The sequence below is a fragment of the Phoxinus phoxinus genome (assembly GCF_949152265.1).
Source record: "Phoxinus phoxinus genome assembly, chromosome: 14".
NCBI lineage: Eukaryota > Metazoa > Chordata > Actinopteri > Cypriniformes > Leuciscidae > Phoxinus > Phoxinus phoxinus.
The window spans coordinates 17,124,392-17,150,824 of NC_136889.1; the positions used below are offsets into that span (position 1 = coordinate 17,124,392).

The 26,433-nt window shown below is 37.5% G+C and overlaps 2 protein-coding genes across 2 annotated transcripts in view; one reads left to right on the forward strand and one right to left on the reverse strand.

Annotated features, from left to right (window-relative positions):
* The first annotated feature begins 98 nt into the window (after window positions 1–98).
* Window positions 99–5,201, forward strand: ppifa (peptidylprolyl isomerase Fa). Its single transcript, XM_079636075.1, has 6 exons — window positions 99–565; window positions 1,009–1,039; window positions 1,211–1,299; window positions 1,467–1,563; window positions 2,432–2,507; window positions 2,606–5,201. The coding sequence occupies exons 1-6, from the start codon at window positions 425–427 to the stop codon at window positions 2,739–2,741; spliced, it is 570 nt and encodes a 189-aa protein (XP_079492201.1). The 5' UTR covers window positions 99–424; the 3' UTR covers window positions 2,742–5,201.
* zcchc24 (zinc finger, CCHC domain containing 24) overlaps window positions 4,227–26,433 on the reverse strand; it is a 48,694-nt gene continuing 26,487 nt past the window's right edge. Inside the window, exons 3-4 of the mRNA XM_079636074.1 lie at window positions 10,369–10,533; window positions 4,227–8,466 (exon numbers count right to left, since the gene is read on the reverse strand). Coding sequence (XP_079492200.1) covers window positions 8,353–8,466; window positions 10,369–10,533 — 279 coding nt within the window. The 3' untranslated portion in view covers window positions 4,227–8,352. The remainder of the gene's footprint in view (window positions 8,467–10,368; window positions 10,534–26,433) is intronic.

Consider the following 26,433-nt stretch of genomic DNA (forward strand, 5'->3'; position numbering starts at 1 on the left):
AACAATGATTCGTTAACGAGCAGTGCAATCTCAAAGTCGAATCATCCATTAAGCAGTAAACTAAAAAGATAAGTGGTAGAACCCTGTGCCAACAATATGATAGGCTTATGGCTTTTCTCGTAATCACGTTAGTGATTAGACTAGCGCGGAGAAAAGTAACATAACACTGTGAATGGTTTACATCTGAATATTGATGACCCCAAAGAGCTTGAAAAGTAGGCTAATCGAATCAAAATGATATACTTCTGTCGACTCGTCAGACCACATGGTGTCGCTGTTGATTTTAACTTGACAATAATATGGCTCTCTTGCTTTGACCATAGAAGAACATGTTACTGTCACATGACTGTGGCTAAACCTTGAACGCTGATTTTTCGTGATTATTGCATCTATTCGTTGATGGGTTTACAACACCACAGCAAGAATGTTACAACTGAAAAATCGTTTGAAATATTGCTCTGTCGCAATCGCTGCAAACCGACTGGTTTCAGGGCCGATGAAGAACCCTATTGTGTTTATGGACATCGCAGCTGACGGCGAGTCCATTGGAAGAATTATTATTGAGGCAAGTCATGATTTATTAAAGCTGAACAGATAAAGCTATAGTTATTTGTCATGTAACATAAATGCATGAAACAGAGACTGAGAAGTCGAAATTAATATAAAAGTTAATGGTGCATTGAAAAGAGTAAGGGAAAATGTAATGAATATGTTTTTATCAGCAGTTGTTTCTGTCCTTAATATGGCACATTTTATAAATAATCGTGCACACTTTATTTTAAGATGTCCGTGTTACAGTGTAGAATTAACTACATGTACTATAGGGTTAGGGTGTATTTTAGGATTAGCATAAATATGCACAATTTACAAATAGATGAACTACATTACACAAGAGGGACACTGTAAAATAAAGTGTTACCAATGATCTTCTTATGAAAAATATGATCAATAATAATAATTGTTGTTGTTAAATATTCTGAATGCTGGTTTTCATTATTTTATTTGCAGCTATATGCTGATGCTGTACCCAGAACGTCTGGTAAGCAAACATGGGTTTGATAAAAATAATGATTTTGACTAATTCATGTATAGGGCCCATCAAAAAATACAATATGTACAATATAAACTATATACAGTATATAATGTATACTACGATGATAAAAAGCAAAATTTATATAATATATCAGTTCTCATGGTTCTTGTCTTTCAGCAAACTTTCGGGCCCTCTGTACAGGAGAGCATGGCTTTGGATACAAGGGTTCAGATTTCCACAGAATCATCCCCGAGTTCATGTGTCAGGTAACTAGTGCTACTGATCATTTAGCATTGCTTTGTCTGTTTATATATATCTCAATCTTAAAAAATGTCTCTCAAAAATCATTAAAAAATCTCTCTATGTGTTTTTTATTGGTTATGAGTTAGTTATATGTTATAAGGCTATCTAATTATTGATGTTTTGCTTACAGGGTGGAGATTTCACAAATCATAATGGCACCGGTGGAAAGTCTATTTATGGAAAGAAATTTAGCGATGAAAATTTCAAGCTAAAACACACTGGACCAGGTGATGTCACTACTGTACTGTCACAAAAGTAGAGGGTTAAAGCTGATATTACAGCTTTAGACTACACATGCAATCATACCCATGCATCTTCTAATCATTTAGCATTATTCGTTTAAATAATAATTTGACATTTCTGTGTTCATTTTATTGAGGGGGATGCTGAAGAATAAAAAAAAATAAAAAAAAAGTAAAATGTGTTTGCGATAACAGGTCTGAGGTTACCATAGTCACATTGGTAGCTGATCCCAGAATATTTTATTTAATAATGCAATGAAAACTTTATGAATGGAGGACAGTCCAATTCTGTGGAGATCCAACGTCTATTCTGCTAGACTTGGCATCTAGTTCCTCTGGGATCCGATTCAGCACAAATTCATCATCATCATCATGAGCCTGTCAGAATATGCAAAAAAAAAAAAAACCTGCATGTGCACATCTGTTTAAAGCCACAAGGTGGTGGTAAGGATCCCTCAGTTGCAGAAACAGATTTTGTAATCTTCAAACAAATGACCTACTTTCCAAGCAGGTCAAAGCCAGCATATTGTAGTGCATTTTTGGTGCCAGGGGGATCCTACACCAGCCCACCATCTTGATGGATTAATATGGGCAAATAGTGTTGGGTTGTGTAATACACAACTGGATGTAATTGTAGTAGAGAGCCGCAACTTACCCAACCCAGATGTCTTTCATCCAGAAACCCCCTGCTGCTTTTCAAACTCTTGTTTTTCTTATTCCTTGGTTTTTATTGTGGAACTGTTGATTGTTAGATTTTCCCTGAATCTCTATAATATCATTCAATTATTTAAAGTGACAAATTAGCTTATATAAAGCATCCAGTAGGTGGTCTGATTCTCTCTTTCTCGTGTAGGTGTTCTGTCTATGGCAAACTCTGGGCCCAACACAAATGGATCCCAGTTTTTCATCTGCACTGCAAAAACAGAATGGTACGCTCACTACGCTGGTGGAGAGGTGATTTAATTATTACCCATCCCAAGTGTTTTCATTTTTTTATGGGATTGATGTTCCTGACGTTCTCTTTTAGGCTCGATGGCAAGCATGTCGTGTTCGGGCAGGTCAAAGGTGGTATGGACACAGTCTCTCTTATGGAGTCCTATGGCTTACATGATGGAGGAACTGTAAAAAAGATTGTCATTACAGACTGTGGAGAACTCAAGTAACCCGGGAAACATCTGTTCATTTTAATATGATCAAACTTTTTCATGACTTGAAACTGCTTAAGCATGTGTTTTGAAAAGAAATTATATATTTTTTTTCTACATTTATGTTACCTACCTACTTATTGCCATTTTAATTTGTCAGTCTGTGGATTCATTAAGGTGTTTTATGCTTGCTAAGTAAGCAAAAGACTCAGTAAGTATGGTTATTACTTACCCCTAGACAAGAAATCTTGCTTATGGGTCAAATACCATGGGCCATGAGCAAATTTATACTGTTAAAGCCATTTTATAAAGGCTATATGGAGATTGTTTATCTTCTAAAAGCTATGCCAGAGAAACCCCAAGAGGTATTTTAAGTAAATAAATGCACATGAAACTGGTTTTGACATATGGAATTTCTTTCAGGATATTTGCATCCTGTGCCCATTTCTTTTCTTTTAATGACTCAAGGCTGTTTTCCAGATGAGGGCCGACTACAACTGTAGCTGTATATCTAGTTGCGTGGCGTGCTTTTTAAATCTTCCCGAGAATGATCCCAAACCTTTTTTTAGACTCTATCCAGCGACAAGATTTCCTGTCCCCCCTAAAGCAGGATATGACATCCTGTTTGGCTACGAAACATCTCCACCTCCAACGTTAAACTTTCAGCGAGAATCTTCTGAACATGTTAATACAATAGTTGTGGAGACACTTGGGAATACGAGTTTGTCAGATGTATTCCATTATAACTGCAGCCAGCTGACATCCACGTACCCTGAAATGAAAATGAGCAGTTGTGTAGGTGTAGCTTATCACAGTAATGCCTTATGAAAGTAAATTATGAACCTTTGTGGAGAACAGTGCTCTCTCTCCTAAATGAAACCATATGGGGTCTGAACTCGCGACTGATTTGTTTGACTTCTCCGATTGCACTGTTGCTATAGAGACATTCTCGTTCCCGCTCTGTTTTAGTCTGCATTGTTGCAACAAACTTGATATAATTTGGGTCTCCACCCTCTAGTGAAGTTTAAGGGATTTGGAATGTGTAGACCAATTACTTAAAGTTGGCTTCAAGAGTAAAGCCCGCGCCATCGCCAAGTCCTAACCTTCACATATACAGCGCTCATGTGTTCACAATCATCACAAGTAATTAGGTTGAGTGAAAAAAATACACATCTGTGTCTTCAAACCTGTGCAGTTGCAAAGACCAGGCGAACGCTAAACTTAAAGAAACGCCCCTCGATAAATGATTGTGATGTCAGAATGACAGCTGTTCCCCCACGGCTTCAGACTTTGGTTTTCCATTACACAAGCACCATTCCCAAGGACCATATCTAAATAATTAATCAGTCCATACTGCCTTTGCCTGATTCAAAATGGACACAATTTCCCAACAGCCAGAGACGGGCCAAAGAATAGGTTATAACCCAAAAACAGGCTGTACGGGCCAAACTGAACAGACATATATCACTGTGTGCTATAACAAGAGATGAAACAGAGTCGTGATTCATTTAGTCAATGTTTTAATTGAATAAACTTCTAAAAGCACAGTCTTCAGTTTTCCTAACTAACAAATAAGGCACATATCGGAATGCCGTTTCATGGACACTGGGCTACAGATTTCATCTTGTCTCACATTCTAGTACATTCCATCATCAATGCTTTCTGTAGCCCGGTCCACTCCAATATGATGACAAATATATTACAGACATTACAAACATGAGTGTTAAATCAGTACATTCAGTAAATCTGTTAATGGTACTGGAAATCCTAGGCGTGAATAGAGGCATTTATTAATGACTAACAATTAGAGAGGTGAAGATTTCTTGGCAAGAATTAAACGTATTAATATTAAATAAGAATACATTGCACAAATTATATTTCTTGAATCATTTAAAAACATGCACATGCAAACTTCAGCCCCACACATTTGTTATTTTTTTTTCCCATGTGAAGAAAAGCATTTCGACATCATTCCTGGACTTGGCAGTAACAGGAGACGGCTAACTAGAGCTCAGTTTCATACAGTATGGACCTGATTCACTAACACATTTCGACCATGTAAAAGGTTTGTACGTGCAATTCAGTGTTATGATCAATGACTCGGTTAGTCGCGTCTTTTTGCCACTGTTTTGCATCTTTAAAACCCCTCAGTAAAAAGGCGCTACGACTTACAGTGTGTGAGTCAGTCTCCGTTATGTTAAAAACAGCTGTCTGTGGTGATGTTAAAGCGAGTGTTATAGGTTTCCTATAAATGCAAATCAAACCATTCATGCTATATAGCAGACACAACAATTCGAAACAACGTTGAAGCACATGTATGCTCGTAACTGGTAAGGTTACTATATACCAATAACAATCTAGAATAACAAAACACATAAAATGGCTTGTAAGGGCATAATAATTATGTACCAACCTTTGAATAATATTCTATGTAGTCATCAATATTTTCTTCATAGAGTAGCTTCTGTTGCATATTTATACAAAAAAAATAATTGAATTGTTAAAAAAGAACAAAATCCTTCCATAAATATTTCTGTAGGATATAACCAAAGATTATTGTAAAACATCAAAGGGAAAGAAAAAAAAAACTCCCAGATCTTTTGCATCTCAGCAATTTGCCCTTTTTCACATACAAAGTTTTAATATTGCATCATAACATTTTGAAACAGGTAACTTGATAATTATGGCAATCGAATATATACATAAAACACATACTAGTATCTTTGTAAGGGAAACCGAACAAAAAAAATCTATCAAATTGCTCCAAAATCTTCATTATCTATATTGTTTCCAAAATACACATACCTTTAATAGAAAATAACACGTTTATACTGAAAGTGAGCTATAAAAGTCAAGTATATGTATTTCAAGACAAAAACACATGCGCACAAAAGCACTTTGTATAGTTTTAAATGTGTGGACACCATCAATATCACATATCTGTCTTAAATTCAATATATCAGAAATCAACAGGGGAAGCTCATTTACACAAATCCGCAAAACTCAGGGCTGTTATCTTTTTAGTCATGTATATAGTGCAATGCAACTATTTTGCAATAGTAAAGCAAATTTAATAATTAGGCCTTGATCTAGTGGTGCATTCAGTCATCTGCTCAGGCATACAGAACTGACAATAAATTGAATTGATCCCAAAACTGCAAGGAAATCATTATGTGTAGACTAACAGCTATGGGTAATCAGCAATGATTATGATGAATCATAATAATAGTAATAGTTTATTTCACTGGTTATTTTCATGACGGTGTTTATCAAAAAGCAGAGTAACTCATTCCAGCCTAAATGAGGCCTGAAGTAAACCTCGGCGTGTAAGAATGTGCGCACAGTGAAGCCATTAGCAACACCGGCAAAAACACAGTAACCATGAAATAAAGGGTCTCAGAAACAATGATGACGTCCGAAGAAGAAAGTAGCGACTTACACAAACAGCCTTGCTTTTTATCTATGAGTAATCTAATGATTTACTGCCTGGCAGTTTTTACCATCAGAAAATCAAAAGTAGAATTATCTGGTCTATATTTTCAGACATCTAATCGGCTCTTTAATTCCATGCATCATTCATGACATCCTCTAGCAAAAATCCAGATTTTTTTCAAAACCAAACTGTGTTAAGGCACTAGACGTTCCCTTCAGAGAAGATTCATATCGATCTGAGTTTATTCTAATAAATGAAACATGACCTAATATTCAACACAAAATATGTGGACTCCAAAGATAAGTAAACAATTATACACATTGTATTTACCATGTAAATGCGTTTAACTTCATATGTACATCTAGGATTAACAACGCAACGTCAATTCTCACAATATCCATCTGCAACTTCCCACCGGAACACGTAAAGCTACATTTATTGTTCAATAACCCTGGGTCACACTCGAATATGATTGATTAGTACATTGTGTGAGCCATCATAAGAGGTAACGGCACATAGATGAGATCTTGTACACACTTACTTCCATACAAATATTAACAAGCTCCTATCATAATTCTCTCAGTAATACGTCTGTCCAAAACGTCTTCTGACCAATCAAATGTACCCAAAATTTTCTCATTACATCTCAAAAAAACTCTTCAGCATTACTTACTTTGTCCTTCTTTTCCCTTTACAACGAATGTCCACTCAGATAGAAAATTCTTCCCAAAAATCACAGTTTAAACAGGGTTTAATTCATCAGTTATGTTTGCAGCTAAAACATAAACATATGGGGTTATGCAAAAAAGACATTTAAAATTAAGGTTTTCATTCTGAAATATGATCAGAATGATTGTGTAAACAGCAGAATTTTTTTTTTCAAGGGTCAAATTCAACATTCTCAAAAATAAAGGTTCTTTTTGCGTCGATAGTTCCATGAAGAAACATTCATGGAACCTTTCTACTGCACAAAAGGTTTTTCAGATTAATCAAATGTTCTTCACGGTAAGAAAAAAAAAGATATTTTTTATTACTGTTCAATGAAAGGTTATTTGGGGAACCCAAAATGGTTCTTCTATGGCATTGTTATGCAAACCCCCTTTTGGAACCTTTATTTTTAAGAGTGAAAGAATGAATAATTTGGAATTTAAAAATGAATGAGCAGTGTTCTTATAAGACACGTGCACTCTATTTAATCTGAGATGTGTCATTCAAACACACTCTTTATCCTGAGGCAAATATCTCAACGAAGAACAGGCGTTATGTTTTTGAATGCTTGCACATGGACTGAAAAGCTCACATTTTGACCCCTGTACCAAAACACTTTATAAGACGTTTGAAGCAGTTCTCTGGCAACAATTGACGACATACATGATCACATTTCAAAGGACCGTGATGATCAGCAAGTCGTGGCTTTGTTTCGATCATCCATACAAATTCGTCTGATTTTGCGGCAATGTAAAGGAACTGATGACTGCATAAGCTGCAATGGTTTTGCATAGTTGCCAACAACTCGATTCAAATGTTCTGGGTGCCTCAAGGGCTGCTTTTAGCCAACCTGACAAAAATATCTCGCATTTGGCAATTCATAAATGTACGTGAAAGACATAAACTACCTGATGCGCTAAACCGAAGCATTAGTTCTATTCTACAGTAGTTTCTAATGGCAAGAGGTGGGGTTAAACAATACCTGTCCAGATATAAACACAGATGAAATTATCCCAGTTTAGTTAATTCAATTGCACTACGATACGATATACAAACATAAATAAATATGTGACACAAAAGCTAGGGATAAAATCCATTATCCCTCTGTTAATTCACAGTTAACATGATGTGCTATTGACCCACAAACTCTGCAAAGGCACTCTGGGCCCTTGTTCGACTAACGCAAAACCTTTAGTGCTCGGCACATCCTCAAAGTTCACTTGGTAGGGAGAATGAAGGGAGTCTGTAAACACACAATCAGGGGACGCAATGGTGAGGTAATCCACTGCATCCCGTACGGATAGAAATACTGTTCCAAACATATTCAATTGTCCATTATACACAATAAATGCGTCGCATGCTGCTGATACACAAAGCCGTTACTAGCGTTAGAGATATTTACATGAATATTTTGGCACTTTTCACTTTTTCTGGAGCGCTTGGTAGGAGAAGTGTTGGGAAAGGGGGGAGACGATATCGGGATCCTCCTTATTGCACACGGCGGCAGTAGTATCCCAGGACTTTGCACTTCTCGCACAGATGCTGCGGGTGCTCCTTACTCTGGTCGGAAACGTCCAGGCCATCGGGTTTCTCTAAAGGACGCTGAGAGGAGCAGAACATTTGAATCACACTTTGAGCGCATGTGTATTTCTGTCCACAACATCAGTCAGGTTGAAACTGGAGATTTCTTTTAGCATTTGGCTAGACTCTTTGGAGATATGGTTTTGGAGACGAAGTATCAGGATCTTGAAGGTCCAAGTCTAAAACCACAATGGACCAACCACAGGGGTGTGTCAGAAATTTGTTTAGGACCGTTATCAAGAGCCAATTCGTCCTTGTTGTGTTTTTAATGCTTGCCAGCAGTACATGTTTTGTTATTAATACTTCATTTAATTTTTTCCCCCTCAATTATTTTGCGTGGATTATTATACAAGAAGATTCCAAGTAATTTTAGATGCCTACAGGATTCCATCGCTCAGGACGACAACCAGGGAGGGAAGACTCTATAGTGAATCTTTGTCTTGGACGCGACGCAAAAGACACTGAGAATGTGTGCGAGCCAAATCTTTTTGGCTGTTGATCACAAATAATACTTCTGCAATTATTTGTTTTCCCACCCATTGCTTTTGGAAGATCGTTTTACAATTTTGTTATTCTTTCCTGTTCGTCTCAGTTGCGCTCCGTGAATTACGGAAAACCAGGCTACGACGGGCCATTGGGAGGAGACAGCGCTGTGACCCGAGGGAGTGTTTGCTCGAGAGCCAAAGGCTTTAGTGAATGATAATGAGAGGAAATGTCTGATACCTCTGTGAATTAATAATTTGGCAACAGTGGCCTGATGCTCCTAATAAGCAGAAGGAATTCCTGCCAAAAACCGGAAAAAGCACAGGAAGCTTAGGAGGACTTTATATAATACCTCTGTTCCATGTCTGCTCTCATACTGTAAAGATGTCAGCCGTGTTCCCTGTGCATGTCGTTAAGTATGAGAATGATAAAAGCAGGGATCTCCGGACGCCTGCATCTTGAGCACATTCTGGCACAGGTCTGACGGTTTTATACAGCAGTGTGGCATTGGCACTACTAAGATACTTTCACTTAATCATCCATCGGGAATGACTGGAGATATAAAATACTTTACGGCGTACGATCTGGAGCGATTTCCATACAGCACGACATAGAAGAATGATTTCCATTGTGAGAGAACAATAAAAACTGATTTTTCATATGTTTGCTTGGGTTACTGGGAAAGAGGGCCAGCTGCAAACCCTTAAAGGCATTTTGATATATATTGCAGCGAGCTGCACTTCTCACACGCTTACTGCAGGAAACATGTTAAGTGGGTGAGATTGAAAAGCTAAAGAATTTGCTTGTCAGAAGGGAATTAGCCATAATACTCTGTCCTGTGGAAGAGCTGGCCATCTCAACAGCTGGTTTCTTCGGCACAACGACCGCTAATGCATTTGGATGCAAAACTACTTGTAGGGAGGGTTTCAATGAGAGCTGCTAAAATATATCCATTTGCATGTTTACTTGCCTAAAACTGTGTAGTGACTCTTTAAAAGCGAGGTTAACCAGTGAGGCTGCCGAATGATGCTTTCTATTCTTGCCTTATTATGTATGCTGCAAAATAATTACCTAAAGATATACTTCATGTGGAAATATCCAAGTTAATTGACTTTATTCAGGTCAAAAACATAATTCAACTTCAACAAATCAATCTAAATGCAGCTCCTCAAGGTAAAAATTGTAGGTTACCACTTTTTACAGTGTATATAAGTTTGTGACTTCCTGAAAAAGGACCCCTTCTTGAATTCAGGGGGTATTTGGGTTCGACAGATGCCTTGGGTTTGTGTCTCAGGTTTCAAGGGTACCTGCTGGGCCCCATCCATAAGAACTTCTTGGAAGATTGCGCTCACACAGTTGACTTGCAGATTAGAAAAACTTGCATGTAGTATTTTAGTAATATAGTATCACTTATGAGTTGTTAAAAGGGTGATACTGTACCTGTTTATGAGGATAAACATTGATATGGCATTTGATGCATTCCTGTCCCATGTTGGCCCAGGAGTTCCCACTCATCCACTTCCTCTTGCATTTAGGGCACTTGTATTCTCCAAAACACCTCTTCTTGCCTTGGTATGGAGTCAGTCCTTCTCCTTTGGGTCTTGCCTGAGAGGACATTTCACAGACAAAGTTTGATTAACGAGTGTAGCTCGATTTTAGTGTAGCTTGTGAACAGTTTGAAGCTTTGTGGATTGTGGGAAATTTGTATAAATTTGTGTGACCAAAATGTATGCAAATAAGTAAAGCACTACGCATGTTCTATGATGTTATTGGAATATTCTTCTGTTCTTCTTAAAACAGAAATGGTATATTAATATTTTGATTAAATTCTGGTTGATACCGGTTAACCAATAATTATTTTCATGTCATGGCCAATAATTGCTAAAAAACTATGTACTGTTTTGTTGAAATTAGAAATAACAGTGAATTTGGCCATCACAACATTGTAATGTGCAGTATGAAAAATTGGATATTAATGGTGAGACAACAATGGTCATGCAACTTAATTATCAAATATAAAATAATTGGGGGGGGGGGGGGGGTACATTCAAAAAGATGAACATGAATTGCATAATGTGTTTAACAAACAAATATCAGTCCATATTTCCACTGTCTAACATGCTGTATTTTTTAAAGAATAAAACCTGTAACAAATATGGTAAGCAAGAGAAATTACTAAAAAACTGTAGGAGGGGCTGCTTTTCATTCTTATACAGGAAAAAAAAAATCTCATAAGGACTTTATTATGGGAGTAGTTTCAACAAGTCAATGATGACATCAATATCTAGGCCTCTACAACTGCAAAAGAAAAAGAAAAGTTTTTCCCTTGAGCATCACAAACATCTTTTTGGTCAAAGTTTGTCCAAACCAAGCACACTTAAAATGCTTAAACTCAAGTCGGTCAAACCCTGTCACAACTTACCCAATGCTGTGCTGCAAAAACACAGGAAAAAAACATCTAAACAAAACATTGATACTTACAGAGAGCAGCTGACTTGAAATATGACACACGTTTTTTTTTTTTTTACATCTTCCTAAACTGAAGTACATGCTATGTGTGGTATGGCAGACTTCTGCTGGAGAATTCAGACTCCAAACCACTACACAAATTTGAGAACTGTATATGGGGAATTATAATGATTTTAATTATGTAAGTGAATTCAAACCTCAACAGATAATTGCGGTGTGGTCTCAATATACTTTCTGGTCATTATTACATACTCTCTGCTTCCTTTTTTTTATTCCAAAAGAGAGCAGAAAAGTGGCTATGGCATAGTCAGTGCATTATGAGCACATATGAGTGCCTGAGATTTTTTGCTGTGACTCTAAACAGGATTTAGGATATGCACCCATGCATCCAACCATCTGTAATCTCGCATAACAAATCAATGGCTACCGGAGTGTTTATTCCACACTGTGAAAGGGATAGCCAGACCTAAAGCTGCTTTACTGGTGAGAGGATTTGGAAATTAAGTTCCAGGTCCCATATGAGTAAAAAAAAGAGGTGATATCATTCATTAGCATCTGCTCCTATCCACACAGAGCCAACTGGCCAACTGACACACTGCATGCAAAAGGCTCTCCTCCCCAACCTTAAACACCATGAGTCAACCACTGTCAACAGAACTGTCGACAACAGCTGGAAACCATGACGGTTGAGGCTGTTGTTTTGGCCATACTTTCAAACTTCACAGAAAGTCTGACGTAAGGCTACCCCTATGACGGTGCCAATCCCTATGCTATCGTAAGGCTGGTGGTCTGGTATATGGGTGAGGTCCTAAATCGGAGAACAGGCAAAACAATCAGTGATATCTGGTGTCAGAACCACTGCTTTCCGTCAAACATTTAGTAATTAACTCAGCATGGAGTATGATCTTAGTGTCAAGGGTTGCCCCATGGCCTGAAACTCAGGTGTGTGCCAGATGACCTGTTTTTGAGAACAGTATTAGATCATGAAGAGTGGAGTTAAAGCTTCACATCATATCTCTGTACATCAAAAGGAACCTATGCGTCAATGCATTTTGTCCATGCAAATAATATTTATTATTATTCTTATTTTTTTTAATACATAATGTGTATAGGGCTAGAATATAAACCTGGGTCACGCTAAACCAAAATTATACTACCAATCGAGCAAAGAGTGGATGGTTCGCCTCGAGTCCCAACTGGAAACGACCGGACAGGCATTTGCAAGTTACAGCATCTCTACGAGACAGATTTGATTAGCAGTCTTGAAGAATTCACAACTCTGTGAAAAAGGCTCTATATATCCAGCACTGCAGAGGTCCTGGACAAGTGCCAGAAAACACACATGATATTCTGTTTACAGCAGTCTGACCTATTTTGGCTGTGTTTTTAATAGATTTTAGACCAACATAGTTACACTGGCATTGTGAAGGAAACCTGGTGAATTTAACATTTAGACATTCTGGAGCTCATGCAAAGGGAATCAAATAAGAACAAACAAACAAAAAGATTATGTATTGTTAAATATGATTGAAAGAAAAATGAAAAAAGCTGGACTTTTTTTTTCTTTAAATAAATCAGAGAAAATAAATTGGTTGTTGCTTATTTGAAACACATCAGTTTTGCTCTAACCACCGGATGTGAAATCCACAAACCCAAGAAGCCAAAATGTATTATCCTATTGTTTTAACTCTGAGAATATTGCTCTCACAAAATAAGCAATTGCGCAAAATAAAAACACTCGTTATTTTCCAAATGCAACAATCTCCGAGGAAACAAGGCAATGGAGAGTACTCTCCACTTACAGCCACCACCAAGGAAATGACAAACTAATGCTGCTGACAGTAACAGCACAGTCTAAACAAATCCTGACCAAAGCCTGTGTGTTGCAGATTTGTGTTTACACAGTTCTACCCAGTGCATTGCTCTAGAAGTAATTTGACCATTTTAACCCAACCCGAGCTTAATGGACACAGCAGGTTTGTGTAAATCAATCTGGCTATTTGTCCAATGAAAACAGAGCTTAAAGACAGGAAAGGGAATCGATAAGAGCAACACTGAATGAATAGCTGATGTTTGATATTTCTCTCCCATCCTGCCGTAAGTCAATGTTTACTTCAGAGGCAATATGCATTAGCCTTAAAGGGGTTTTAAGGAAGAGCCCTCACTATCCAGCTGTTCGAGGGAGTTATAAAGTTCTTTTTTAAAGCAAAAGTGGACAAAAACACTCACTCGCCATAAACACGCAACACAAAATATTTACTGCCTGTCAACATAGAGTAAGGTGAATCTTTTCCCAAAAACCATTACATTTTTAATCCTAGCGACCTTAAATAACTGTGGGGTCACCATCTGAGGCCTAAGCAGAACATTTCTGTGCTTGGTGAATGCTTGGGACATTGAAGAGATCGAAGTATCCAGTGACTGTAAACGCTCAGGGAAGAGGGAGATCAAATCGAGCGTCTCCTCTCACCATCCCTCCAGCTGTGTTCCCAATGGAGACTGAAAGAGAGAGAGGGGGGGTTCTGGCTGTCCTAGCAGCAGAGCCAACCTCCCCGCAACAGGACAAATACCACAGCACGGCAGTCATCGCTCACAGCTGGAGACGTTCCTCCAATCAGGCCCTACAGGACTGAAGGGGGAAGGAAATCAGAAGCAGATGAGTTCCACACTGGTATAACATGAAAAAACTCGAAAAGTCCCTTTCAGATCAGCCCTCTGTTTTCAATTAAGACTAGGCTATATAGATTAACAAAAGGGTGCCAGAGGAGAAAAGTGAGATATAGCGATTCAGTGCTTAGAGAGAGATCAGACTTAAAAGAGCGGGAAATGTTATGATGGATCTGTTCAGGGCGAGTTCAAAATAAAAACAGTATAGGCTACGTTTGAAAATCAATCAAATGCATTTAAATGCCATTTAAAGCAAGTGAATAGACATAAAGCTGCTCCTCCCTTTAAAACCTCCCTCTTGAAAACATTTTTAAAACTGGACGTTTTGACTGTTTAGAGAACATTCAGAAATAACATTTTAATGGGAATGTTAGCAAAATGTAATTTTTTTGTCAACTGGGTCTGCTTGCTCCTACAACAATAATACTACAGTATAGTGCCTGCTACAGTGCAATCAATCGATAAACAAACAAACAAATAACCTTCCTACAGAACATTTACATATCTCTATAAATGTTGTAATTCATTTGTCTTTTAAAAATTCAAGTATTACAGTTATAAAAGTCGCCTAAACATTCTCTGAATAATTTTCTGTATAAAATCGTTGGCAAAATAGTGCCTTTAGGGGGTGCTACAGGGGGTTAGTGCATGTTAGAATAATAATAAAAACATTTAAGTACTAAAAAAAATTTGAAACAAAGTCTTGCCATATATTCAAGTAAGAACAGAGGATCTACAGTGGCCACAAATTTAAGCAAACTTTTTACCACATTTTAAACTTGTTTATATGTTATTTTTCTGTGTGCAAAAAGGAGGAATTTTTGGAAGGGTGACTGCAGTTTAAGAGAATTCTTGGAGGTAATCGAAAAAACCCACTTCTTTGGCCCAGGCTGCTGAAGTTTGGTTTTGCAAGGAAATGCATGTCAACTCTTGGGGCAGAGAATCAACAGGAGACTACAAAAATCCAAACACATTTTGTTAGTCTTCACAAATGCGGGACAGAAAAGTTGTGCATAATGTTTTTGGCTATTCATGAAAACCGCAAAGTCTTGTATAGCTGGCCTTCCACGAACACGCAAACATTACAATTCTGCTTCCTTCTTGCAAATATCATCCAGAAATCTGTCTGATTTAAGTAAACAGGGACTCATTGAACTAAACACTAACACAGAATATTTTCCTATATGCACACAAACACATATAAAGTGCCCCTCAAATAATAATAAAAACAGTTTAGAAATATAAATAAAATATAATTATTATTATTTTTTAAATAGATTTTTTTTAAATATAGATTAAGGCCTGGTTGCACAGACAGTGCTTAGATTAAACCAGGATTAGGTTTTAGTTTATTTAGAACATTTAATTAGCCTAGCTTTTATTAACATTCCTTAGAGAAAAATACATTACTGGTGTGCATCTCAAGACAAAACAATGGCACTGATATATTTTAAGATATGTCATTGCAAGTTGCTTTTAGTTAAAACAGCTCAAACATGCATTTTAGTCTGGAAGTAGGTGTAAGCCTTGTCTGTGAAACTGGGGAATATTATATCAAATTAAGACAAGTAATTTGAAACTTTGTGGTTGTCAAACATTAGTGGACCATGGGCCCTATTTTAACGATCTGAAACGCAAGTGTCAAAGCGCAAAGCGCAAGTAACTTTGTGGGCGGATCCCGGCGCTGTTGCTATTTTCCCGGCGGGATAAATTACTCTTGCGCCTGGCGCAAATCTAAAAGGGGTTGGTCTGAAGTAGCTTCATTATTCATAGGTGTGGTTTGGGCGTAACGTGAAATAAACCAATCAGAGCGTCCTCTCACATTCCCTTTAAGAGCAGGCGCGCTTGTTCCATGGCGGATCGCTATTATAACGGCGGATTTGCCAGCGCACCCCAGGAGCAGTTCACATCCAAAGAGACCGACGTTCTCGTCAGGGCCGTAAAACACAGACAAGTGACATTGTGGATGATGGGAGAAACCCACCCAAATCAGCTACGGTTAAACAGGCGTATAATTTGGGTAAATTTATTTATTTAATTTTTATTTATTTAAATCTAGATAGATCTTTTTCACATCTTCACGGACACAACAATGATTTCCCTCGTGTGTTCATATTTTTCCTTGTAATAATGTATGATTTGCAAAAATGAAAACGGCTGCGTCTGTTTATAATTATTAGAGAATCAAAGTGGATGCGCGTTAACACGCTACATTATGGCCAAGCATGCGCCCTTAAAATACCATATCACTAACGCGCAACGCGCCACTGTCTTTAGACTGTTTTTTTCCTGGTCAGTGGCGCAATTGCTTTCTAAAACTGGAAAATAGCACCAGGGAAGTTTTGCGCCGGAACACGCCTCCTCTTTGCGCCGAACCGCCCCCGCGAGCGCAAGTTCATTCCCTAATTTACCGACGTGCGTCTGTGGAGGGAAAAGTCCGCTGTGCGCGGGTGCAAAATAGGAATGATACATGCGTCGGTGTTCAAAGTCAATTGCGCTGGGCGCAAGATAGTCTGTAATTAGCTAATGTGAACTGTGGTTATTGTGCACCTGTGGTTATTCTGCGAGGCCACCTGTGTGAACTTGACCTGACTTCATACATTCACTAAAAAATCTTCACAACATCATATGGTTATTTATTTATTTTTTTAATGGTTAAAGTAAAGTTAGCTTTAGGCCTAGCATCATTTTATAATAAAAAAAATGTGCACTAAATGTGACTTAAATGCCTATGCATATAAATGGGTGTCATCCCAGTGCTAAGTACATGTAAACAGACATGAATGTACCAACGCGTGTTACAGATCTCTAAGCTATTAGCATCACAATGTATGAACGGATCAAGTGGAGCTCTGTCTGGCCTGGATGAGGAGATTCAGCCAAGGCCAAGACAGAGCCTGCAGATGGCCTTTCCCAGAGACCCACACACAAGAATGATAGTGTCGAGCTCATCAGCTGCGTCTGTGCGCGGTTTCCGGAGTGCTCTGCAAACGGCGGACTTGAGCAGCATTCCAGTCAGGTGCACGCTGGTGTTATTTATTAATCCCCACTAGGGCTGCTAAATGAAGCTAGTGTTTTCTTGGGTCTCTCTGAGTCCTTTTCTTGTGGGTGCAGCTGTCTCTTTTTACGGCCGAAATGCAAGAGCAGCATCACAGAGACTGACAAGAGGGAACAGGTGTGCTGTTAAATGATAAATCTGTCAGCTCACAATGCCTCAGTGTTGGGAAAAACAATCCAATCACGTAGAATGACTGAATTTGGGGAGAAATTAGAAAGCAAGAAAAGTTGACGTTGACACTTTATAGCTTTAGTTGCTGACCTGGGGTCAGCCTTGACGTTTTTTTTATTGGAGAGTCTAGAGTAGCTGACACTGGATCTGTGTTCATAATGTGAAAAGGGAGGAAGCTGCTAATCACCAGGAATAGTTATTAACACCTCTGCACCATAATGATGTCACTGGTAACACTTTACAATATGGTTCAATTTGTTACAAATAGTTCATGCATTAGATGTCATTAACTAATAATGAACAATATTTTAACCTAATTTATCAATCTTGTGTAGCATTTTTTGTGCATGACACCTAATGCAGTAAAAGTAGCCATGAAATGATTCAAGCATAACAAGCATGTTATTGATCTTATTGTGAATGATTCATCTGTGCATGTTTAATTGTTTTCAGAATTTTTAATTAAAATGTCATAATCGATCTTCCAGTGAAACAGCCCAACCCTTTCTTACAGTCAACTCCAATCTCAGATTTAAATCTGCCTTCATTCAATCGACGCATAGAACCAAGTCCCTGTCCTACATTTTTTAATAATGGTTTCACACATATATGTATGTATTATAATAATGAAGAGAAGATCTGTAGCTACTTCAATTTCATCGCAACTTTGACAAATTGGACCTGTAAAGCATTATCATGTCACCAAAACACAATATCAGACTATACTGAAATTCAAACACATTTAGCAGAACAACTAGACGCTAACACTATTCTCTGAGGCAAATAAATACCCCTGGACCTCACATATTCCTTGAAGCAACTATTTTGAATTGTGAAACCAACACATGTCCAGTGGTCACTAATAATCAGTTTGAAAATTCAGTGCAGGTTTTGGCCCTTTCACTTATTTCTAGGTTATTACGAAGCTAAGCAATGTTTTCCAAGTATTCCAGATAGCGCTGGACTGCTTCCTGGTTTTTTTGGCGTAGGCCCCTGGAGTTTGGCTGCTCCCTCTGCCAGCATCTGGAATCCATCAGTATAAACAATGGAGGCCCCGAAGCTGGAGCCTCTTGCCCGGCTCCCATGGGACTGCACTCCGCATAGCACAGGAACACCAGTCCCACCAGATACATCGTGCTCAACTGCCCCACATCGAAGAAGAGGGGAAGAAAACTCAACTTTCTACTAATCTGTGTTTAGTTTGGCCAGGATACAGAAGAGATTGATTCGCTGATAGATACCCAAACGCACACAAACCAAACTTGGCCATTCCTGAAGGAACATTCTCTTCACTGCTCTGTTTACTCTAATAATTAGCTGCAAATCTTTTGATTAAGATTCCTATTGTTCAGTTCATTGTAAATGAGTCATACACGATTCACACTGTTCACACAAACATGACAATTCCTCTGCCAGTGATGCAATCGTAGTGCTCAGTGTCCCTTGACCTCAATTTGGTAGAACAGACACATATGGTATAGATTACACTAAACAACAGACATTTGGCCAAAGTGAACAGCAATCTAACACTTGCTCTGAAATATATGGGTTTACAGAATCCTTTCGGGCAGGGGTGTCAAACATATGGCCCACGGTCTGAATATACAGCCCGTGGAGAAGAGTAATCTAATTTTAAAAATTAAATTATGCTGAAAACATTCCCAAACATGTATTATATTTGTATGATAGATTTATAATATTTCATTTTTTTACAGTGGGAAGGATGAATTTGTTCATTTGTATTACAGCAACAGACCCTTTAACTATTTGCAGCACTCACTCTACATAGACTTTTCACCTGAAATTTAATCTAAGTGAAAAAGCAACACAATTCAATTTACCATAGTTTGTGTGAGTAATTCACATGATTTTCTCAACTGTATCCAAATCCTCACTAAATAATTATTAGGAAGGTTTATAAGTCATTATTGGTTATCAGTGGTGGACAGTAACAAAGTGTTTACTTCATTACTGTACTTAAGTACATTTTTTAAGTATATTAACTTTATCAGTGTATTTTTATTTTGGGAAACTTTTACTTTAACTTCACTACATTAAGCACATTCCAAAGCATAATATCGTACCTTTTACACCACTAAATGATCCCATAAAAACATACTGTTCCTCGTTAATCCAAACTGAAGAAACCAGCACCTGAGACGCGATAACAATGTCAGATTTATCCGATTCCAATGAACCTGCGCTGAATTGGTTCAGAAATCCCACTGAGCGATTCATTTGTAAATCTGACTGATCCGATTGCAGCTGTTCTTGAATCAACAACTCACTGTACAACTCACTTGAATCAAGTACAAACTCACTTTTGTACTTTCACTCAAGTAAAATTGAAATTAAGTACTTGAACTTTTACTGAAGTAATATTTTATTAGGATATCGCTGTACTTTCACTCGAGTACTTAGTCCACCGCTGTATTTCTAGGCCTTCAATTATGTTAACATTCAGTTTCAGGTCAATTATTATAACTTAAGATATCTAGCAAAGAGAATAAGGGGTTTTCTTCTCTCATTGTCAATATTGTTGTTTTTCCAAAATTCCACATTGTGTTGTACCACTGATTAATTAATCTTGGAGTTGTGAGTATGTATTGTGCAAGCATCTACATGGGTTCAGCAAGGTTGAACATAAAACAAATCCGCCCGCATAAACTGACACTTAGTTCAATCTGGCCCGTGACCTAAAATGAGCTTTACACCCCTGCATTAGGGGTATAAAGTACAGTCTGCAAACGTGCTTGAACATGTTGAGATGGCTGGGAGTGGGAGTTGGCATTTCATAGATTCCAGACTAATATAGCTTGACCAAACCCATATATACTGACTAGTGTGAAACAAACAGAGGATGCAGAGGTAGGCAACCCTCATACTTGGCCTCTAAACACTAAACTAAGTGTGAGAGAGTCTCTTTATTCGAAACTGAGCCGCAGAACATACACCTATTTATTTATACAAATGTATTTATAAACTCCAGAAAGTTACCACTGGCATTCAGTCAGTGAAAGATGTACAGATCTAGCTTGACAAAAATATTATATATGCTTATGTACAAACATTATATATAGATGTATAGGAGTTAGTTGCACAAAGACAGGCATTGCTTGGGCCCTGAATTCGTCCACTAGCAGCTGCTCCTTCCAAGCAATGACTGCTGAGATAAGCATTCTTATCTTCTACAGTGCTAAATATAAAAGCTACTGTAGCCATACACAATCACTGCATTAAAATATTTTGCACTGGTGATTTAAAAAAAGAGAACGAGACTAGTTTTCAATATCTTCAAACATGATATTGTTTATTGGGTGATAAAAGTGTCTATCATTTTTAATAACTTATTTGATGTTTAATAAATAATTTAATATATTAATAATATTATAATAACAACAGTGTTAATAATAACACCAATATTAAATTAAATACCCAAGTAACATAATTCATAATTTAAACTGTTTATTGTTATCTATTGTAGTCAAGACCATCTAAACCCAGACCAAGTCGAGACCAGCACTCTTCAAATTCATCTGAAAGATCTACATTTACTGCCTAGGAAAATATATATATATATATTCAACACAAAGTTTGCACATCTAACAGGCAAAAAGGATAAGTGGTGCATAAGTGTTTAGCGATGTGAGTGTTCATTGTCTAAAGAAGAGCCATTGGGCTCGAAACGTCCCTGTGGTGAGAACATTAAATACATATTTTTTTCAATTTTTTTGGGCTGCAACCTTTCCTTCCTTTTTTATATTTATTTAATACTATTTAATCTTTAGAGCTGTTACCAATCAAATAAAATCACTAACAACAAAATTAATCTTTGCACTGCATTGGCGAATTGGTAAAAAATTTTTAGATTAATTTAACACTACAACAGTTCTGCTCTGGATGTGTTTGGAACTATTTTCGTTGCCAAAATAGTAACAATTTCTACAATGTAAGTCACTTAATATAAACTTCTCAATTATTAAACATTTGTATAAAATCAATATCACATTTGCAATACTTTTTTTGCTTGAATTTCTTGAATTTTCGGGGCATTTGTATTCCTTTTGGTAAGATTTTTTTGACACAATTTCACAACAGTGACAAAAAAAATCAGACTAGAAATAAGTTATTGATTGCATTTGATGCAGAAAGTTTTACATTCAATCACATTAATGATGTTAACAAATAAATCAGACAATGCCGCGGCAATTCAGGAATATCCCTGTAGTTTTGATCTTGTCTGGTCTTGAGATAAAATCCCAAGTCCTATTAGTCTGAGACAGAGGCAAGACTGAGTACGAATGCGGTCTGAATGAGTACTACAACATTACCAAGCACCATAGCAAATTGGCATATTAATATTGACAGGATTGCTTTAAATGCAGCTCAATTCAGCGAGAATTTATAGTCTGAACTATCATTTACATATATAAATATGGTTTAAATAGCCATTACAAATAAGCTGCTGTGGCCATCAAAGCTGCTTTGCTACAATGACTCATTAAGTAGGTGTTTTACCAGACATCCAGAGGTCAATGCGGATCAGTCAGCCTCTGAACGTGACACCCGCCTAAGTTAATGGACTATCCAGGGTTTCTGAAAACACTTCATGGGGCAACATCCTCAGAAAGTGTACAACATTTCCAAATAGCTTTAAAGTCATGAACAAAAAGTAATGATAGTATAAACTTCTCCAAAAACTCAAAACAAAGGATTTTATTGCAAAAACAGTTCAAAATCGCAGCCTCCACTCGAGGCTGAATAACATAACACTCAATAAATCATTTATTATTTATAGGCAATAAAATTGCATTCAGTCACACAAATAAATGAACTAGTTATTAACATACCACAGTGTTTGCTATGTTCATCCCTGCCCCAGTTTCAGAACGAAAACAAAGAGGATTTCCAAGAGTCCTGGCCAGCCAAAATCGCACATGCATGTCATGAAGTGATATGTAACATAGCAACATGAATTACGACAATACTGGGTCAACAAGCACAATCGAATGGAGATGATGCAGGAAACCTTTGGTTTCCTACAACATTACTCAGACAGACACTTTATTCAAGGTGGAAATGTAGTATTGACAATTCTGTGTCAAACTTAAGGAGGTCTATCTGGAAAAAGCTATCCATTATGAATTTCCATTCATCTTAATGGCAGATTCTTGGCTGACGCAGAGAAGTAGGCAATTTGAAATCTGACTTCTTCGCTCATGAATAATCAGTCCTGGAAAAAAATATATTTTTTTCATTCTTTAAGAGCCCTAAAAAAAGAACTTCCACTGTAAAGCACTGACTATAATGAAATAATTGAGCAATAAAGCAAATGCTCACCTTTCAGGTGCAAGTTAAAGAAGAGAACTTTGTAAAGATGGAGTATGACAGCTAAGTATTTTGATTATTTCTGACATTTCGGCAGACTTTGTCAAGGTTCAACAAAATCACAATAAATAGAACCAACAATGAAATAATTACAATTTAATACAGTATAAAATAAAATATTTAATCCGAATACACAGCCACTTCTGAAATACCATCACTGAAACAGTAAAGGAGCAGTTATGCCATCTAACCTGTTAACTGATGCTGATCGAGCTGAAGTAAATGTTAAAAAGCTATAAAGGAGGATTCAATAAGAAAGTACTATTTCAAGTTCAAATAGTCTGATGGCAAAGCTGAAGGCACAAACATATCTACAAACCAGTGTTAGGCAATCATCTCAGCACTCTATTACAACTGGTGACAGGCAAATAGCTGGCAAACCACTGATATTTTTCAAGAGGGCTTATCAAACACAAGCGTTAGCCTTCATGTGGGTAAACACTCTTAAGTGGGCCTGTTCTGTAGATCAAACCCTGAATCCTAAACCCAAGAGACCCTAATCTTGAAATAACACTGAATTTCCCATTTAAATTTAGTCAGAACAAATGTGGGCTTTAATGAAGGCCTTCTCTCTGCGTCTGCTCTACTATCAGGCAAGATGTTCGCTGTGCCTGTTAGACAGAGTTTTGGCATTCCTCCTCTAATTAGGAGTGTCAGTGAGGCCACTAACCTCTGTTGCGTTCAAAGTTTGGTGTGTTAAATCAGACATGGTTTAACATTCTGGGACCTTTATTGTCAACCTCTACACTGGTATCCTCTTTATAATATAGCAATAGACAAAGTAGCTAGGAATATCTACACTAGGTCCAGCATTCAAAAGTTAGTTTTTAATATTTTTTACATATTTCTGAAAAAAAGTATCTTATGCTGACCAAGGCCACATTTATTTGATAAAAAATACCGTTAAATCAGGAATATTGAGGAAAAATATTACTATTTAGGGGCTGTTACACGACACCGTTACTAAAACTAAAACGTAAAACTTTTTTTCCGTTTTGACCATTCATTTACACGACAACAGTGTTTTGGGTGCCTGAAAACGCAAACTTTTGAAAACGGGTTTCAATTTGCACGTTTTTGAAAGCGGTCTCCGTGTAAACAACAAAAACGTGAATCTCTAAAAACGATGACATCATGCACATGCGTATTATTACGTGTTAAATCTATAGTGTTTCATCGACATCTAATGGCCTGGCAGCCGAATACAGCGTTTTTAGACGTTTTCGCGGATCCATGTGAATGGGGATCGTTTCGACAATGGTGTCGTCTGTACTCGGAAACCTCAAAGGAAAAGCTTGTTCGTTTTTAAGCATATCGTTGTCATGTAAACGTATACCCTTAAATTAACTGTTTTCTATTTTAATATTTTAAAATGTTATTTATTCATGTGATGGCAAAGCTGAATTTTCATCAGCTATTACTCCAGTCTTCAGTGTCACATGATCCTTCAAAAGAACAATTTATTTGAAATATATATTTTTTGTAAAAATGTAAAAGATTTTACAACTTAGTGCATCCTTACTAAATAAAAGTATTTTTGTCAGGACCACTATCGTCAAATACAATTGACAATTAGCATAAAGTTTGGATTGGCGGTATGTGTTAAAAAGGCCACTATTAGGCTTATATTTAAGTGTCTTACTTTCCTTTGCTATATGCCAAAATGACGCATTCGTCACAGCATCCGTCCAGCGGGCCAATCAGCGCCGCGGAAAAGACGTGCAGGTCAGTACTCCCGCCCACTGAACGGAGTCTAACCGATCGAGAAAGTGGACGGATGCATCGTGCAAGCTAAACTGTAGCGTTTATCTTTGCTAAAGTTGTGTGCGTGACTGTAAAGTCAGTAGCAGCCTGTGGTTCTGTTCTGGGCGAGAACTCCCTGCGCATCCATTCAGCCTAGCATGGATAAGAGCAGGGAGAGCAGCAATAACCCCCCTTAGGGTAAACAGAACAGAACCTAAATGAATGTATTGATATCATTATTTCAAGATTTTAAAGTACAACATAATTCGAGAACTTATTCAGATTCGAGGGGGATCAATGCCAAATCCTGACTGATGAGAGGAGGAGCTGGGGATGGAGGAGGGTAATCAGCTCCAGAGAAATGCAATAGCTGCTGATAATACTGAAGGAGCTTATATATGTATACAGTGATAGGCGTCGTATTCCTATAGGTAGACGTGGATGACATTGACGTAGACAGCTGACTCTCAGCTGATGCGAGCTTGCCTAACGTTGCCTGCCAGAACTGACGCTACGCTTGATAATTAAATGTTTTATCTTTTTTATATTAAATAATCTGGCAATACACTCTAGTCTAAACTGTTTTCACTTTATATCAATATTTTAGAAGAATCATCAATATTTACAAAAATCTATTTTGCTCTTTTATCTTTTCTGCATCGATAATTCCTCTGCTGCAGAAATATTTGCATTGTTTTACCAAAGATTAATAATCAAATTAATGAGCACTAGAAACAGTTTGGGTCAGAACCATATTTCTGCTATTTTTCTGGAACTGAATACGATGTAAATAATCCAATTTATCTAGAAAACATTAATGTTGGCTGCACCTACAACAGCATCATTTCTCACATATTGCTGCTTCAAACCGACCTGCTTTGGTAATTGAGAAGAGATCAAGAGAGATGTAAACACTGTTCTGAGAGGGCCTGCACAGTAAGAGCTGTTTAGTCTCTTCTCAAGGATCGTGAGCTTCATTCCAGATCATTTCTTCCAATAGTTTTACAGGAAAATACATGTGTTTTTGGCTGTGTGCTGCAGCTGATGATCTAGTGTTTTAAATGATGCGCTTCCTTATCACAGAGGCTTGTCAGTCAAGAGTGTAATCAAATTATAATTGACATTTTATGAACCCGAGGTTATGGGAACTGCTTTTGCTGTCAAGGACTCTCTTGTTTGATGATGTGGAGGAGTAAAAAAAAGACATCTCGCCCAACTTTGCGGTACTTTTTTTTTTATTGTGATGATATTGTGATGAAATACTGTCCACACAGAACGAAGGCGGTTTAGCCAGAGGAAATGGTGTTGGTCACCCTGCCAAACAACTAATGAAATATCTGATAACGATTTCCCAATAAGGATGATGATTGCTATATGCTACACCGTCTCATTCAGTTCTGAAAACACTGTCCTAGCAGAATACATTTCAAAAACATTCTCAAGATGAAACCGAATGGCTGTAATACAGGTACAGTAAGCCCTCATCCCCTAAAACAAACCAGAGCATGTTTACTTATCTTAGCAAACTAATATGAATCATATCTGAAACGCTTTGCCTGGATTACCCTTTAATACCTTTCAAAACATTAGTTTAACTGTGTTATTAATAAAAACTGAATATGGGCTAACAGGTTCAAATTGGTGTTGTACTTGAAAAGTGTACGGGTGGGGGTCTTATTTATGAATGAGCACATTGTGTTCTTCGGTTTCTCAGGAGGAGGTTTTCTCTTGGCATGATGTGTAGATAAATGTTTTCTATGTATTCGGTTTCACTGGAAAAATGCTATGGGTTCACATTAACACTCGCTGGCATTTGCAAAATATCTCTCTCAGATAATGCTGACGTTTCTATTAATCGATTTTGATCTGGTTCGGAATCCTCTCAGTGTCTCTCGCCATACTTAAATTCATCAACTTAATACAGCGTGTGGTCCTTGAAAACGGATGACACATGAGATGGGAATTGTGGACTGTATCTGATGGTGTCATAGCAACAGTTTTACACAAAC